The sequence below is a fragment of the Akebia trifoliata genome, chromosome 3, assembly GCF_017979445.1.
Source record: "Akebia trifoliata isolate Shusen 1 chromosome 3, ASM1797944v1, whole genome shotgun sequence".
In the NCBI taxonomy this organism is placed as follows: Eukaryota; Viridiplantae; Streptophyta; class Magnoliopsida; order Ranunculales; family Lardizabalaceae; genus Akebia; species Akebia trifoliata.
In genome coordinates this window covers 37,600,819-37,617,064 of record NC_141377.1, presented here as the reverse complement: position 1 = coordinate 37,617,064, position 16,246 = coordinate 37,600,819, and the positions used below count along the sequence as shown (strand labels likewise).

General features: G+C 36.5%; 1 protein-coding gene across 2 annotated transcripts; it reads right to left on the bottom strand.

Moving 5' to 3' along the window:
• Positions 1-3,287: 3,287 nt before the first annotated feature.
• LOC147406742 (arginine biosynthesis protein ArgJ family) lies at positions 3,288-15,538 on the bottom strand. Of its 2 annotated transcripts, XM_086434922.1 has the most exons (17): positions 15,273-15,538; positions 15,041-15,172; positions 10,957-11,080; positions 10,680-10,753; positions 10,078-10,122; positions 9,881-9,931; positions 9,726-9,794; positions 9,459-9,517; positions 9,081-9,150; positions 8,140-8,220; positions 7,969-8,055; positions 6,618-6,740; positions 6,406-6,468; positions 5,726-5,803; positions 5,492-5,637; positions 4,577-4,647; positions 3,288-3,630 (listed from the first exon to the last, which is right to left on the bottom strand). In XM_086434922.1, exons 1-17 carry the CDS (start codon positions 15,330-15,332, stop codon positions 3,548-3,550), a joined length of 1,416 nt encoding a protein of 471 aa, XP_086291048.1. In that variant the 5' UTR covers positions 15,333-15,538; the 3' UTR covers positions 3,288-3,547. The 2 variants fall into 2 exon arrangements, with proteins under 2 accessions (XP_086291048.1, XP_086291049.1); XM_086434923.1 differs by lacking the exon at positions 4,577-4,647.
• Positions 15,539-16,246: the final 708 nt, after the last annotated feature.

The following is a 16,246-nucleotide window of genomic DNA, read 5'->3' as shown; positions in this document are numbered from 1 at the left end:
TGAAAGAATATAGAATTCCATACCTTAAAGTGTAGCTAGTCAATGTCGTAAGTCACGGGACATAGGTGGTAAATAGTGAAATAGAAGAGGGTGTGACCTAGTTAGATTATAGTTTCGTTTCGTCAAGTTTCACAAATAGCCTTTCCACCTTAAGATAGGAATAATGAAATTTCCTTATCTGCTTGTGAAAGCTCCTTTTATCCATGTGTGAGCCTTTTTCTCAAATACTTAAAAAGCCAATTCAAGAAGAAAGTCAAGTCAATTCATAAATAGCTTGTTTCCTTTGATAAGTTACATTAGACCTAAGAAAGATAAGTTAGTGTGATAACAACTTCCACTAGAAAATGTGACGAGAAAGAAAGGATTTATCAGGACAACCCGCACTCAAACGTATCCCCCCCCTAATAACAACCTAACGCGCTTTGGTGATGATGAATCACCACAATAAATAAGTGGGTCCCCCAATTGGGGGGTGAAACACATCTTGTGCCGGGGGGGGGGGGGGGGGGCGGTGGCGGCGACAACGGCTGCTTTATAATGTAAGTATAGTCGAAGCCAAAGAGAGAAGAAATGTAGTTTTGTCTCAAACCCAATTTAAACTAGTTGGCCCAACAAGTTTCCAAAGCATATGTTGTCTCTTTCGGCTTTTCAAAAAATAAAAAGTTGGCTTAATTCTTCAAAAACCCATACTAATCAACTTAGATTTTGGGATGAAAAGATGAGGTACCATTTCACAATTAAAGACTCGTCCATCCGATGGTGAGTCCATAATTGTTAAAAGCTACGCCTAGGCCCTAGCTATTTTAAGCTGGAGTTCAAAATTTGGGGTTAAAATGATAATTTATATAGAAAAAGTGATCTAAAGGGTTGAACATTCTAGCTCATCACCTCCATCCCCACATGAACAAGCTAGGAGAAGTTGATGTTCGGGTGCTATCAATGTTTTGGCATCTGCCTCGAACCTGGAGTTCCAAAGGAAAATTTGAAACTCTTTCTAGGTCTTTTTAATCGAACAAATAAAATAAAAAATATACAAAACACAAAGATTTACATGATTCAACATGGATCAGATCAAGTACAATTACTATTTTCTCTCTTGTTTTACCATCCTAGAAATCTCTATTTATAAAATAAAGAGTCGCTAAAAAAAAAAAACTCTTAGGAAAATATTACACAATTATCATTTTCGTTGCCTTAAAAAAATTGGTCTAAGGACTTCGCCCCCAAGTCTCTAGGAGGAGACGCTGCCCCATGCACTCCCACAACTCTGTGTAGCGCTAACAAAATACAATATATTTACACAACATCCCTCCCTTGTGATTTCTAATCAAACATTGAACAAAAGAGGACTCAAATATTCATTTAAACTTAGAGTGTTTCTAGTCGGAAACATTAGCAAGATGGAGAATGAGAAGAAGAAGAAAATTAGGCATCTCATTTCGTTCATGAATGAGAACATACTTAATCTAAGATTATTTTTTAGATCAATGTGTTTAGTGCCTCTTTATCTTCTTCAAGGGTCAACCCAATTAGATCATGTTAACTATCTTAATGGGACTGATGGATCACTAATGTGTCCCACCAACTTGCGTGAGGACCACTATAGTTTAGTACATCTCGTCAGAGAAATACTTGGAAGTTGCAACAAAGGCAGAAACTATGTTCGTCACTCTGCCAAGAATCTTTGTTTGATTGTTTCGTTTAAAATATTTGAAACCTTATCTTTCCAATTATTTTTATATTAAAATCACATCTAAACATTAGAAACTATTTATTTTTTTATATTATTTTGGTATTAAATTTAAAGTTAGCGACAAATAAATGAATTAAAAACGTTTTCCCACATCTTTTACTCGTCTAATATTTGTAACCTTTTTTTTACATTATAAATATAAGTAATCATTTTAGATAAAATCTTTGTTCACATCGAATAATGATGATGATTTTGATCATGATAATCATCACCATAATCAACATCATCATCATCTTCTTATTCAAGAGGTTGAAGGTGACTTGTTTTAAAAAGAAAAATCAAAGATTTTTATATTCTTTTTCATTACTCAATAAGAGAAGAACAAAGTCCAAATGTAATGAGATATCTTATATATATCAGAAAAAACAAAGGGTCAAGACGTGGCCTCAACTCATTTTTATACCTTCAACTTGAAGTCCGGCTTTGAAGTGGGTAGGCCACTTCAAAATTTTGAAGGAACACTCTTTTTTATAAGACATGTGGCATTTTGTATTTATTTCACACTTTTCATTTAGCTAAAATTTGGAATATTTTCTTGAAAATACCACATGTAATCCAATGGAAAGAGTTGCTTCAAAATTTTGAAGCGGCCTGCCCACTTCAGAGTTTTTTTTTCCTTCAACAAGCACCAATGGTGCTCTTTATGAGAGGGCCTATCCTTACTGGGTAGAAATGCCAAAAGTTGAATCATTGTACATTGGATAAGAGTCCCACTTTGAAGCGGCCAGCCCGCTTCAAATTTCCAAGGAACCCTCCTCGTTACAAGACATGTGGCACTTTATATTTATTTTAAATCTTACATTTTCATCAATATTTAGAATACCTCCTTAGAAATGCCATGTGTAATCCAAAGGAGACGGAGAAGGTTCCTTCCATTGGGTAAGGAGTCCAGCTTTGAGGTGGGTAGGCCACTTCAACATTTTGAAGAAACCCTCCTCGTCATAAGATGTGGAGTTTTGAATTTATTTCACATCCAAATCTCCGCCAAAATTTGGAATACCTCCTTGAAAATGCCATGTGTAATCCAATGGAGAGGATTGCTTCAAAAGTTTTAAACAGCCTGCCCGCTTCAAAGTTTTTTCATTGGGTAAGAATGGCGACGGTGGTGGAAACTCATTGATGTGAGAAGGTTTTTTGAGATAATTTGACAATAGCGATAACTCTCTTCACAGATTTCCCTCCATACCTTCCCACGCTCACCATTCCTTGTGCGAAAGTCATCGGATATCCAAGATCATAAAAGGACCTGAGAGAGAGGTTCCTGAGTGTGAGCATTCTGATTCTATGGAAAATGAGTTTAAAACTCGAGTACCCTCAATTCATCTACCTCTTATTTTGTCAGATCCTCACCTCCTCCTTGATAATTTAAGGAAACAAAAAAAAACAAAGGTTGGTTCTTTGGAGATTTTCTTTCCTCTCTCTCATTTCGAATTGAATTCCTATTGAAGCTGTATTGCATGTAGTCCTTCGGAGTCGTACTTTGTCGTAAATCAATATAATGCTACTCAAACACATGCCATTAGATATCAGGAACTGTTGTGGATAAAGATGTAGAAACTTTATGATTTCAAGTAGATTTGCTCATGATGGTTTCTTTAGTTGGGCTCTTGGTCTAATCGAGTTATTGAATCTAGTTCTCCATGAAGACTTGGGGTAAATTACATTGCTGGAAAATATTTTCCAAGGCCTACAAAACACAATTGTGTAAATAATTCAAATAACAACTCGAAACAATTTGGGATCAATCAAAAACCTTGTGGAAGTACTAGTTCATCGGGCACAGGTTGATATTTTCTATGTTGTGTACTCTGCATTAATTTTGACATAATCATAGCTTAAGTCACAGCCCCATGCTTGCCCTCTTCCTTTCCCATTTCCTGTCAACAAAAAGATAAAAATCAAAATACAAGTCATTAAAACTTTGAGAAAAGAAGTTTTACAAATGCTAGTGATCCAAAGCTATCTTGTTATAGCCAATAATCCATGTAAACAGTGATTGAGATATTGAAACAGTGGACCGACTGAGCCGAACCCAAAGCTTCAAAACTGTGGATAATCAAAGAGGTGGCCATTTATTGCCATTGTTAATCTCCAAGCACAGAACCTCAATTTCCTTGTTTTCAATGGAGGCGCAAACATCATCAATAGCAATGGCACATGCACAAACAGGAGCAAAAAAGCTTCATTGAAACCTAGCCACTCTAGTTGTTGGACCAATGGGCTTAATGTTATAATCTGTTTTGGACATCTTATTGAATGTAATACACCTTATTTTTCTACTTGTACAAAAGAATTATTGGCTAGCATGTTATGATTATCTGATCCGGGAAAATTTTCGGCATAGCTGATCTACTAGATGCATGTGATTCAGGTGTACTTGGATTCATCGGCTGTTAGTTATGAACACCAAAAATGTAACCCAAGTTTAGTCACTCAAACCTATTGACAGCAGCATACAGTCCCAACTGAATATTGCTTCCACAACTTACTAATCACACAAGAAAAAGAAAGAGCTCCAATGGCAATATCACATTGGGGAAAATGTCCCACCTTTTTCTTGAAATGATAGGGGTTTCAATGGACCAGGCCCAGGCCTCGGATTTTGATCATTTTTTAATAGAGCTGACCCGGACTAGTCATACAATTCAAATTCAGGCCTGAAGGGCCCCACAATGACACACCTAAACAGACAAATGCCTAAAATTCATTTACGATTTCAACACACGAAGGGGTTAGCATTATTGAACTAGACATGTTGGGTTGGGTTGGGTTATTCTTGAGATGAATCTGCTTTATGCATGCAGTATTGTCTCGAAAGCTTACCAACAGATATGTTGATTTTGACAGTACCATGCGTTTCTCCAGCCTTCCTGAGATAAGCACTGGCTGCAGCCCTGATAATATCTCCACGCATTTAGAATAAGGAACAGTACTAGAATAGAGGAGTATGATAGTGTAGAAAGAGATATAAAAGAGCCAAGTTCCTAGTGTTGCTTCTGGAACTAAGGTTGAGGAAATCCTTGTAGGCACAATCACATGTAATACATGCAAGATAGAAAATTTTCTAACTCGTGCTACATCAAACATGTACACATAAGGGCCTAGACCCTTAGCTCAGTTGGTTTGACACATTGCAAAGCAACTTTGAGGGTTCAAGTCCAGCTTACCCATAAAAAATAAAAAAAAACATGTACGCATACAAGATTTTTAAAATGTCCCACCAGTCAAAATCTCGGTCCCTCCAACAAGTGGAACACGTGTGGAAGTCTAGAGAAGTTCGTCCAAACGTTATAAAAAGGCATCATGGGAATCATATGAACATGCATTGATATTTTAGGAAATGATCATTTGAAGCATTAAAACAACCATTTCGACCACCAAAAACAAGCATAAAAATAAACTTACAACTCATTGTACACAATAATAAACAATCTTTGGGAATAAGATAAGCAAGGCCAACAGAAAATAGTGCAGGGTAGCACTTATGGATGCTAGTCTCTAGTAGCTTCACATCTCCTTGGAAAGCCCAACTTACTTCTGCAATGCAGTTAAGCATACCATCTCCTTTCATGAATGGTCAAGAACCATTCCATAAGAAGATTTGATGCATATGTGGTATATGTTGGAAAATTTTTATAAAAAAATTAAAATAAACATCAAAGTTGGAAAGCTGAGAAAGTTATTTCTTGATTTTGTCAAGAAATTGAAATTTTAGCACAAAACTAGGCCCATTCGCACCTCTCAAAAGGAAGTGGTTGCCCACCATCCATGAGCAGAATATCTCCAAGAGATATACGAAGCTCGTTTGGTTGAAATGGAATCCCTGCATAGCCCGCAGCGCAAGCAATACGTCCCCAATTTGGATCTCTTCCGTATACTGCAGCCTAATATAACGTTTCAAAACAAAGTGGAAATTAGAACAAACTGAAACAATATGCTGATAGCACTGAAAAATGGTAATGAAGCTCATACCTTGGCAAGGGAAGAAGATGCCACTGAGCGTGCAATTTTTGCAGCCTCAGCCTCATTGTTTGCACCAGTTACTGTGACCTACACATAAATTGTTAATTAATTAGACATTAAATATTCTCTAGCCAACGTATATGAAAGACCTGATAACATCATCCTATTGCACCCAAACCCCATACCATATACAGCCCCACCAACTCATCTATTCAGAGGATCTTGACCTTCTGATCTAGATCTAAAGTCTAGAACCTTTGTGAAAACAATTTTGTTGGTCAGAAAAAAAATTATTTATGTAGGGTAACTAAGTTTCACTTTCCAGCTATAACTGGTGCGCTGACAGAATTGTCAGGATTGATGACTACATGCCCACATGCACAGTGTAGGGAGTAAGGTGCATCCAGGACAATGGACGTTTAGTATTAAATGTAGATATATAGTACCCAAAATTGATAGACATAATTGAAGCTTTAAGTTATAGGCAGAAGAACTTCAAAGAAAGAGGCATGTCAGCCTACACACTCCTTAATTTTTTGGATGGGTGTCTGCCGATGCTCCAAAAATTGTTTGTGTAGATCATTATATATGTTGAGTAGTTATATATCAAACCAAGCAATAATCCATCATCTGATTTCAATAAGTTGAAAGCACAACAGGACAAAAGAACTGTTCTCATCATCCAAGACCTCAATTAAGCATGTTGCTCCTTCTCCATCCCATGCTATTGATTTTGCAAGGCCTTGCATTACCTGAAAAAAAAATCAAATAGTTTTATATATGTGACTTACCTTAAATAACATCATAGAAGCTCTACTCAATACAGGAGACAAATACTAAAAATTCATTTCAAATTTTGATTGCTTATATTTAAAGGCAGGTCCATTGGTGCAGAACTCACAGCATCAAGGCATGCTTGAAGTTGTCCTGCCTCATGACTACCCAAAGAAGATATCTTGGTTGATCCAGATATTCCACTAGCTAACGCAATAACAGTATCATTGGTACTTGTATCTCCATCAACCTGCAGCAACTCCATAAGTGAACCGGAAGGTATAAGTGTATGCAAGTAATGTTCAAATATCAATATGTTTACTGGACAACAGTTGATTTGCTCAAGCTTATCGATTATAGTGAAAGCCTCAGAAAAATGGAATTACAACCAATAAATAAATATGCATGCATATAGGCTGATACATGTCAATATGTTTAAAATGTCGCTATTAAGGTCATTGTTTTTTATAGCCACTGATAATGAAATAATGCAAATGTGGCAAGGAATACCATTTGAAATGTCAAACCATTATCTGAATCATACTGCATTCCTCCTGTATCAAATCAATCAAACTAAAGACTCCTGACATTTAAGGAAGATTATGACACTGCACCGGGAGTAGGTGCCAGCTACCTTAGTTGGTAAAGTCTATGGGTGATGATACCGTAGACCTGGGTTCAATTCCCGCCAGCACCGAATTACTGATCTCATTAAAAACAGGCTTACCAATAATAATAAACCAATGATCCAAATGGCAAATATGGTATCATAAAAAGAATGGGACAGTTACGGAGAAGGGATAAATCACGACAACAGGATGCCATAGATTGAGTGGAGTTATGGTTAGGGCTCAGTAGATTATCCCAATTAGTCATGGTTAGGTGAGTTAAGTGGCAATCGTGTAAACCCTAGATTACAAGAAAAGAAAATACCCAAAATAAAAAGAATAAGACAGAAACATACTTAAAAGCCAAAAAATAATTAATAAATTACATCTAAAAAATTCATGTTTATGAACATTGCTAATAAAATAAAGACCTATAAAGACTAAGGATATACAATGCTGAGCAAAAATATTTATTTTCATATATTATAAGAATCGAAAACCAATATTTGATTCATTTCATACTAAGAATAATGAACCTAATTTGGATTGATCAATAAAGCTTCATATCAAACTACAGTTTCTATCAGTTCGATTGAGGCTCATGTCAAATCAAATACAAGTACGACACAAATTGATAGTACTTTTTTTAACAGTCACGTACCTATACTAGAATGCAATCAATATCATTATATAAGTTTAATAATAAAATTTCCTGAAGATAAGCTAGTAACTCTGACTCACAGTTAAGGTTTATATTATTCACAAGCCCGGCATCATGGTCAAGGTCTCTCTAGTTGCTTTAGTCATCAATCAAGAATCAATAAGCCTTTAGCAGATAAGTTATGTAGGAACAGAAATATTGTTACCCACCGTAATTTGGTTGAAACTCCTATTTACTGCAATCTGTACCATTTTTCTCCATACGTCACTGGTGACTAGTGCATCACTTGTTACTACCTAGAACAGTTTATTATGAGGCACATAATTAATAAAATGTATTTTCAAAAATTATGCAAGAATAGATCATTGAAAAATACATACACCAAGAAGGGTTGCCATATTTGGATGGATCATCCCAGAACCTTTGGCCATTCCCCCAACTCTTATACGTGTCCCTCCAACCTAATCAAAGAGCAAAAGATGAGGTTCACTTTTCCTGTGGCATGGGCACTTAACCCCCAAAAAAATTAAACAGACACTGAATAGCTATCCACGAAGTGTTTGGTCTAGATTTCAGTAGTGAAGGTAACACAAAAAAAAATGGCTACTTAATTTGGAACTTTAAAAACAAATGCAACATAAACCATTCACAGAATAGCCAAAAAATTCAACTGACACCGAATTGCTATCCATGAAGTGTTAGGTCTAGATTTCGATGAGTGAAGGTAACACGAAGAAAAATGGCAACTTAATCTGGAACTTTAAAAACAAATGCAACATAAACCATTCACAGAAGAATTAATTTTGATGTGTGACACCTGTGAAATTGGGTGTCCATTAACGAAGAAAATAAAATCGGTTGGCTATTTTTACAGTAAAGAATGAAAGAAAAAAAGCTCCTCACATGGCATGGAAGAGAAAAAAATTAATGGATCAAACTCTGCTTTGTTAACATTCATGAGTTCACCTAGTAGTCAAAATATTGACCCATCCAGGTATCCCAACTGCTGGTTAAGTTAACTATTGATATAGTTGAATTTCTCTTTTGCAGGAATTTTTAGTGTGATGGTCAGGCTTGTCAGCTCTGTTGGTTGTTCGTGCTAACAAGGTGGATGATCCTTGAAGAATGGGTAATGTGATCAAAATTTGGTGTTTATCAGTACTCCTAGATGTCCAATGATTTAGCCAAGTCCTTTGCTTGCTTAGGTGCACATAGATAAAGTGATAATCATTATACATAGGAACCGTATTCCCTAAAGACTCGTTTTTCCCGTGTTCCCTTTGAGAAGATTGAATGCACACATAGTATGGATTGTAGAGACCTCAGACTCAATGGCCACACTCTTGCTCACAAGGTCAGTCGTTGTAATGGCTACTGCAGCAGAATCTGCCCTGCACACCAACCGATTTAATTAAAGATGTTGAAAGAAAAAAATATATATCTATATTGAAAGTGATAAATAAATAAAAAAATAGAACAAGTTTGCAATGTTAATGAATTATTTCAAACACTAAATGATTTTCTAATATCAAATTATCAATAAGGAAGAAAAGAGTGGTGGGGGGAGAAAGAAAAAAAGTTAAATATCATTGCGGTTCCAAAGTGGAAAAAATAAAAAAATTCAAGCCTTGTTTCCTCATTCATAGGAAGCAAGCCAACCTGCCAAATTAATGGTTAAATGAGAGAACAAGAGTTGTACCCCTCAATAGTTGATGACAGTGAATTAACTAGCTTTGGGAGTGAATTAAGAAGAGCCTCCTGCAAAAAACAAATGCATAGCAAATTACAATTACATTTGTTCAAAAGAAAATAGTAGAAGTAAATTGCAAGATTGATGACCAGTCAAACAACTCTGATGGTAAACTATCCGGCTGGAGATTTTAAATAATGTAGCATGTTCAGGTCCAGTATCAGAAGAAAAAAAAATCCAATAATAGTAACTCATATACACTTTATCCACATTTACCTTCTTTATTCTTTGACCAATTACACCAGTAGATTCAATCAACACATCTTCCGCACTAAATTGAAGAAGCTACAATAGAAAGACTTTAGAATGGCAGATATAAATATATCCAATCTGTATAAGATGGGGCATTCTACAACCTACTTTTTAAATACCTTAGCAACAGCAGTTGCACATTCTGTAGCATCCTGGTAACCTGCATCACCCTGAAACAAATGGGAAAGTCTTCTTAGCCACATAGCACTCTTCTCTTTCAAGAATCCAAAAGCTGACATAGAATGTAATGGAACTCGTTATTTTTGGTGCTTGTCTCATAGATACAAGACCTAGCAACACTGATAGATGTACTTACTGTTGCAGCATTAGCTTGACCAGCATTTATCAACACTGCACGGGCCTGTGGAGAAGAAAATTTTTGGAGTACAATATCAAGATATTGAAAAACAAAATGGTTTAATGTAGCCTCAGAAGTCAACACAGCATTCAACACAGCATTAGCAAGATAAAAATAAAAAAATTCCAGCAACAGAATTAACCAAGTCATCAGCCAAGTAAAAGTACACTTCGTCTTCTTATGGAGTTTCCGTATCAAACTCACATGTCCAATGTGTGTCGAAAGCTTTATCAATTTTCTATTAATGCAGCTGATTTTTTCTCTATGTTTTGCTCTTATGTACTAATATTTACGTAATAATATATCTTTCTACAGTTTGCTTGGGGATACTATGTGGTCCGTATTCCTAGACAACCAGAAAACATTCAGCAGAGTAAGTGAAAAAACGTTGATTGGTTGGTTGCAATAATCCAATCAAGTTCATATTCTGTACTTATGTCCAATTTATAAATTTCCATCATTAATTACATGTGATGCTCAGACTACGCACTCACCCACCCATCTAACTGGAGAAATTCTACCAAATACCTAATCATATAAACAAAACCTTCAACACTTACCGTTGTTGAGCTGTCTAATATATGTTTGCAGTATATCACTGGTGCAGCTGCAACCACATTTGTCGTAAAAACCCCTGAGAACAAATGGACACAAACCAGTTAAGAACATTTACACAACATGTCTCCATGTAGTGCTTGGGAGTTGTAACAAGCACAGAATAAAATACCATACTCAGAATTTGGAAAAGATAATTATTTATAAAGAAACTATAAGTTCATAAATTGGTACTTCTCAAGATGAGAAAACAGAAAGGACCTTGAAAAAATTAACTCTAACCTGCAGATATGGCATCAACATCACATGTCACAAGTGCAAGGTCGGGCTTCTCTCCTTTAGCACGCAATCCACCATACATGCCTGCAGCTTTGAATCCCTTCGCAGCAGTCACTCCCCCGTTTACCTATATAGTTGCAGCAGAAGAATTTAGAAAAGTAATTAGCAAGCCTCGTAATGAGAACTTGGCAAATATATATATTATCTAAAGTGTGAATGGACATAAATGCCCTTACATAAAATAAAAACAAGAAAAAACTATTATTTCCAATACTTCCCCTCAAGCTAGGGCAAATATATCAACTAAACCCAGCTTGCCAAGATAGAGTTAGTAACAGAAGGACCAATAGACTTCGTAAGCATATCAACAAGTTGTTCTGAAGAGGATACAAAGATTATCTGAAGACACCGAATCGAACTCTCTCCCTAAGAAAGTGAACATCAACCTCTATATGCTTGGTTCTTTCATGAAAAACTGAGTCAAAAGCAAGCATGATGGCAGACTTATTATCACAAAACAAAGTTGAAGAACCAGAGACCAAAAAATCTAACTCCATCAACAAGGATCTAAGCTAAATAAGTTCACAAGTACCAAGGGCCATAGCATGATACTCAACTTCAGCAGAGGAGCGAGAAACCACATTTTGTTTTTTATTTTTCCATGAGATCAAGTTACCACCATAGAAAGTACAGAAGTCAAAGGTAGATCTCTTATCTATAAGAGAATCAGCATCAGTGAAGTAGGACAAATGTGGTTGAGCAGTGGAAGAGTAGAAAAGCCCAAGACCAAGACGAGACTTCAAGTACCGAAGAACACAATAAACAGCATCAAGATGAGAAGTGCATGAGGTATGCATGAACTAACTGACCATACTAACAGCGAAGGTCTAGTCTAGTCTCATAGTGAGAGAGCTCCTCCCAACGAGACTGTAGGAATCCAAAGTAGTTAGCTACACTCTGAATCCCCTGGGTAGCCTAAGCGATGTCTCAATAAAGCTTGTAGATCCTCAAGTCATTCCGAGCATGCGTATGTGTATGAGTGAAAGTTGACTATAATGAAGGAAAAGTCTCATAATACATGAATATGGTGTAGATGTGCTGCTCCATGGAGTTAAAGAGTCATCCAAGGATAGTGCAGTTTGTCAATCTCCCGTTTTTCAATTTTGGGATCAGTAAGGGGTGGTTTATTAATGATTCCCAACAACTATCCAGATTTTCCTCTACTCCCCAAATAAAGCCTAATTGACCGAGATCAGGACTAAAAATTCCTACCATCTAAAAGGGCATTAGTAATGCATTGTGCTGAGAGGTATGCTCTAAGGATGGAATTGGAGTATTTGGTCTCTTGATGCGATGTCATTGCTTATTGCGAGCAAAATAATGGAAACTTTGGTTTGAAGGGAGATCATTGCAGTCAAAAGGTAACCAAAGGGCCAAGTAAAAATCACTACAAATAACTCCCTAATTGCCGTTGTAGGTCAGAAAGTTGACTGACTTGAACGGCTTCACGTAGCCCCCATAATTCTTTTACTTGAATCCGAAGTCTCCCAGATAAGGTTGGTTGTTGACACATGACCCTAAACAAGATTGACTGCCGTCTTGGATGCTAATACATCAACTTGTTGCTATCGTAGGTCCAAAAACAAAGCAGACTGTTGTCGTATGATTCCAAGCAAGATTGATTGCTGTCATGGATGCTAATACAGCAAACTGCTGCTATCGTGGGTCCAAAAATACAGCAGAATAGTATAAAGGTTAAGAGAAAAAACCCTATTGAAGGGCATAAAAAATCACAGCATAGAATCGCAACATGTCCCCCCAGAAAAAAAAAAAATTATCACAACATGCGATAAAGAGGGTATGAATCAACAAAAAAAAAAAAACACCCCGAAGAAGAGACTTTCTAATGAAGTTGCGGCTAGGTTAGTAGGTCTCAAAATCCAGGGATTCTGAGAAAGGAGGAAAAGAGAATAGAGGAAAACCCAAAGAGAGAGTAGGACGTCCTCTAGAGTTGTGCTGACACCAAGAAAAATTTAGAAAACTAATTGGCAAGCCTCATAATGAGAGCTTGACAGATATATATATATATATTATCTAAAGTGTGAATAGACATAAATGCCCTTACATAGAATAAAAACAAAACAAAAAAACTACTATTTCCAATAGCATCCATTAGCATAGCATTTCACACAATTGCACGAGCTGTGTTATTGAAGAAAGACTTGAGAAACACTTAGAATATAAAAAAATTGCAGTAACACAAATTAAAATACTAAATGAAGAAAATAGGAAAATCTTATCAGGATGTTTTTCTTAATTTCACGGAACCAAGGAATGAGGTCTGCCAACTACCATGATTGGGGAGCTTGTAAGCCCTTATCAATTATGCTCCATCATGTAGGATCTATTCTAAATAATTAAGTGTTTAAAAAAAATTAAACTTTTTTTGAATAAATAAGTATTTCAAAATAAAGTTGAGGTTTAGTTTTCCCATTGGAGGAGACTTGAACTCACTACCTTTGTTTAGTCCTTTGGTGGAGAGCTTTTTTATGGGAAACATTCGGTGGGAGTTTAGAAATTTCCAAAAAGAATGAGAAAATTTGGTTTTCCCTCTAAATTTTAGTCCCCACATTGGACAAATAAAGACCATCCCCCAAGCTTATATGTAGCAGCTCACCATCTATTCTTAATTGTTCAATTGTGGGGGTTAGAAATGTTCGAGGTACATGTTGCGCTCGAGCATCGTCAAGAGGAGCTGAAAGGCATTTTCTATTTGCCACGAGTGACGTGTCACTCAGATAGTTGAATTGTTAACTACTGGGATTGGATCGATCTCATCCCTCCGATCGTCCATTATATTAAGCGTGTGTCAGTTCGGATCTGACTCCTCATTAATAGGGTGTGAATGGGCATGTTGGTTCGGTTCCAACCCTAAAATGTGCGAGCAAGCATCACCCAACCATTAGTTGGGTTGGTGTGTGCATGAAGGGTTGTTAATTAGGACTGACGGACCCAACCAAACCAAAAAAAGCTAAGTTCAATTGTTCTAATTTCCTTAAAATAAATTGGGCATATCTGTGATCATAAGGGTGATTCAGGCTGCAAATGGGCTTCATCGTCTCCTGGAAACGGTTTGTCCAAAATTCTCTGTGCACTCACGAGTTTTACGAGAAGGGAGATGAAATCTCTTTCAAAGATGTCATTAAATCTAGCATTGAAGCCAAAGTGGTCTCTCAAAATTTTCTTCTTCTTTATGCCTTTGTACTCTTCCTCGGACTTGATTTATTTTTCCAACACATCAAAGTGAAATTTTCAAGCATTCAAGCAAACATTACATATTATTGGGTTTGGTGATATAAAATCACCATTCTTTTGTTTCTTAAGGTTAATGGGTTTTGTCCAAAGGTATTTTGGGTAATGTCATTTCATTAGTTTATGAGAAACAAAAGGGATTCCTGGATGGTAGTTGTTGTGCATAAAAAGGGTTTCTCTAGAAAGGGGTTTTCTCTTTGTTACAGAGTGTGAGGAATCACTAAGTCTCTATGTATGTATTTCTTCTTCTCTTGTAAAATCTAGAAGCTCAAGGTACTTGAGGGTGATCTACAAATTGTTGTTGTGGGTTTGTGACAATGGGAGTGGAATCAATTTCTTGTTTGGGCTCTTACTAGAGTTGGGTGTAGAGATTTGGTGGGTTTCACTGGAGAATTGAAGGTAAGTATACTTGTAATTTCTTCCTTGAGTAGTGGATTTTTACTTGCCGGCTTACCCGTGGATGTAGTCCCACTGTGGGTGAACCACGTATATCTTGTGTTGTGGTTGTGTTCATTTCTTTATTCTCTTTATTTTTCTTATATTTGCTTTGCAACACATTTCTTGGGGTTTGATTGTTGGAATTGATTGCTTTGGTGTTAGAAGAGATTAATTTCAATAATCGGTTTCTGTGTGTGGTTTGGAATCTAGCCACAACACATACAACAAAATAATTATAAAACAAATCTAATAGATTTAATACGAGCTATGTTTCAACTAAAACCCTAGTTCATAGCCAAATCAAATATAATAAAACAACATTACAAAAGTTCAACACCTGCTTCCATGGTCCTTCAGGGAGAAGAATCGGAGCTGCAGGTATGTAGCTCGAAGATTGTTCAACAGTCGAGGAAGAAGAAGCAACAACAACTCTGAAATCACATCGAAAAGAACCAAACGATTTCCCGAACTGCAAAATCAGCAAACGATCGTCAATCCAACAAAAATCAAAACCAAAATCCAAAACTAAAACCAGACTCAAAATCATCTTAACAGTGTAAAAAAGACACCTTTTTTCGATTGAATTCTGGAAATTTAATGGAGATATTGGGACAAATAGAGAAGGCCATTGCTGCAGAGACCAGTTGATTTTGTTCGAAGTGGCAAATGAGACGTACGAAAAGATGGAGAAGATCGAATCAGAGCTCCCAAATCTCTTTCTTAAGGTCTTCAATGGCGATTAGGATTTTCGTTCTCTTGAGCGAAGTAAGAGTGAGACTTGAGAGAGAGCTTCAAGGTTTTCGGCTTGCTGACATTATACAGTGGAAAAGGCGGGATTGATTCTTTTTGTTTTTATTAGCAATTATTCTGTACATCTGGTAGTAATTTAATATAATACTACCTGAATTTCTATACGAAAATCGACGACCACAGCATAGTGATCTTCTTTCTCAATAGATCCAAGAGCTAAAAATATTCTATTAAACTACCGTCAGTGTTATTAATTAACTTTCTCTTACAATTTGTTCTACGAATCTCATTCCACACGTGCAATACGAACATTTACCCAACGCCACCTATGTTGACATTAGACCGGCTGATCAGGTCATAGTGAGGATCAAATCACCAGTTTATAAGAGGCATTGGTGTCAATTGGGACCGGCAAGAGCAAGTAAGCTCGTGGCTTTAAATCTCGTCCGTCGGAGACGAGATAGATAGACAAGTCATCTTGAACTTGATGTGTTTCTCAAAAGTCAGTCCATTGCTTCATTGTCAATCAAGACGACTCAAACAAATCAGACAACTCGATCACGTTCGTGGACAAGACGATATGTCAAAACAAGTTTTAAAATCATGAGTAGGCAATAAGCATGAAAAGAAATGGAACCAACCATTTCAATAATCCCACCTAAGACTGTTAATGGATCGAATGCAGGTCGATATAGTAACAATTTATAAAGGATTAGAACGAACTTGAATTGATCTAATAAGTATCGAATTAGACTTTGATCTTATTGGATTGTTGTCAGATCTCATTATTAGG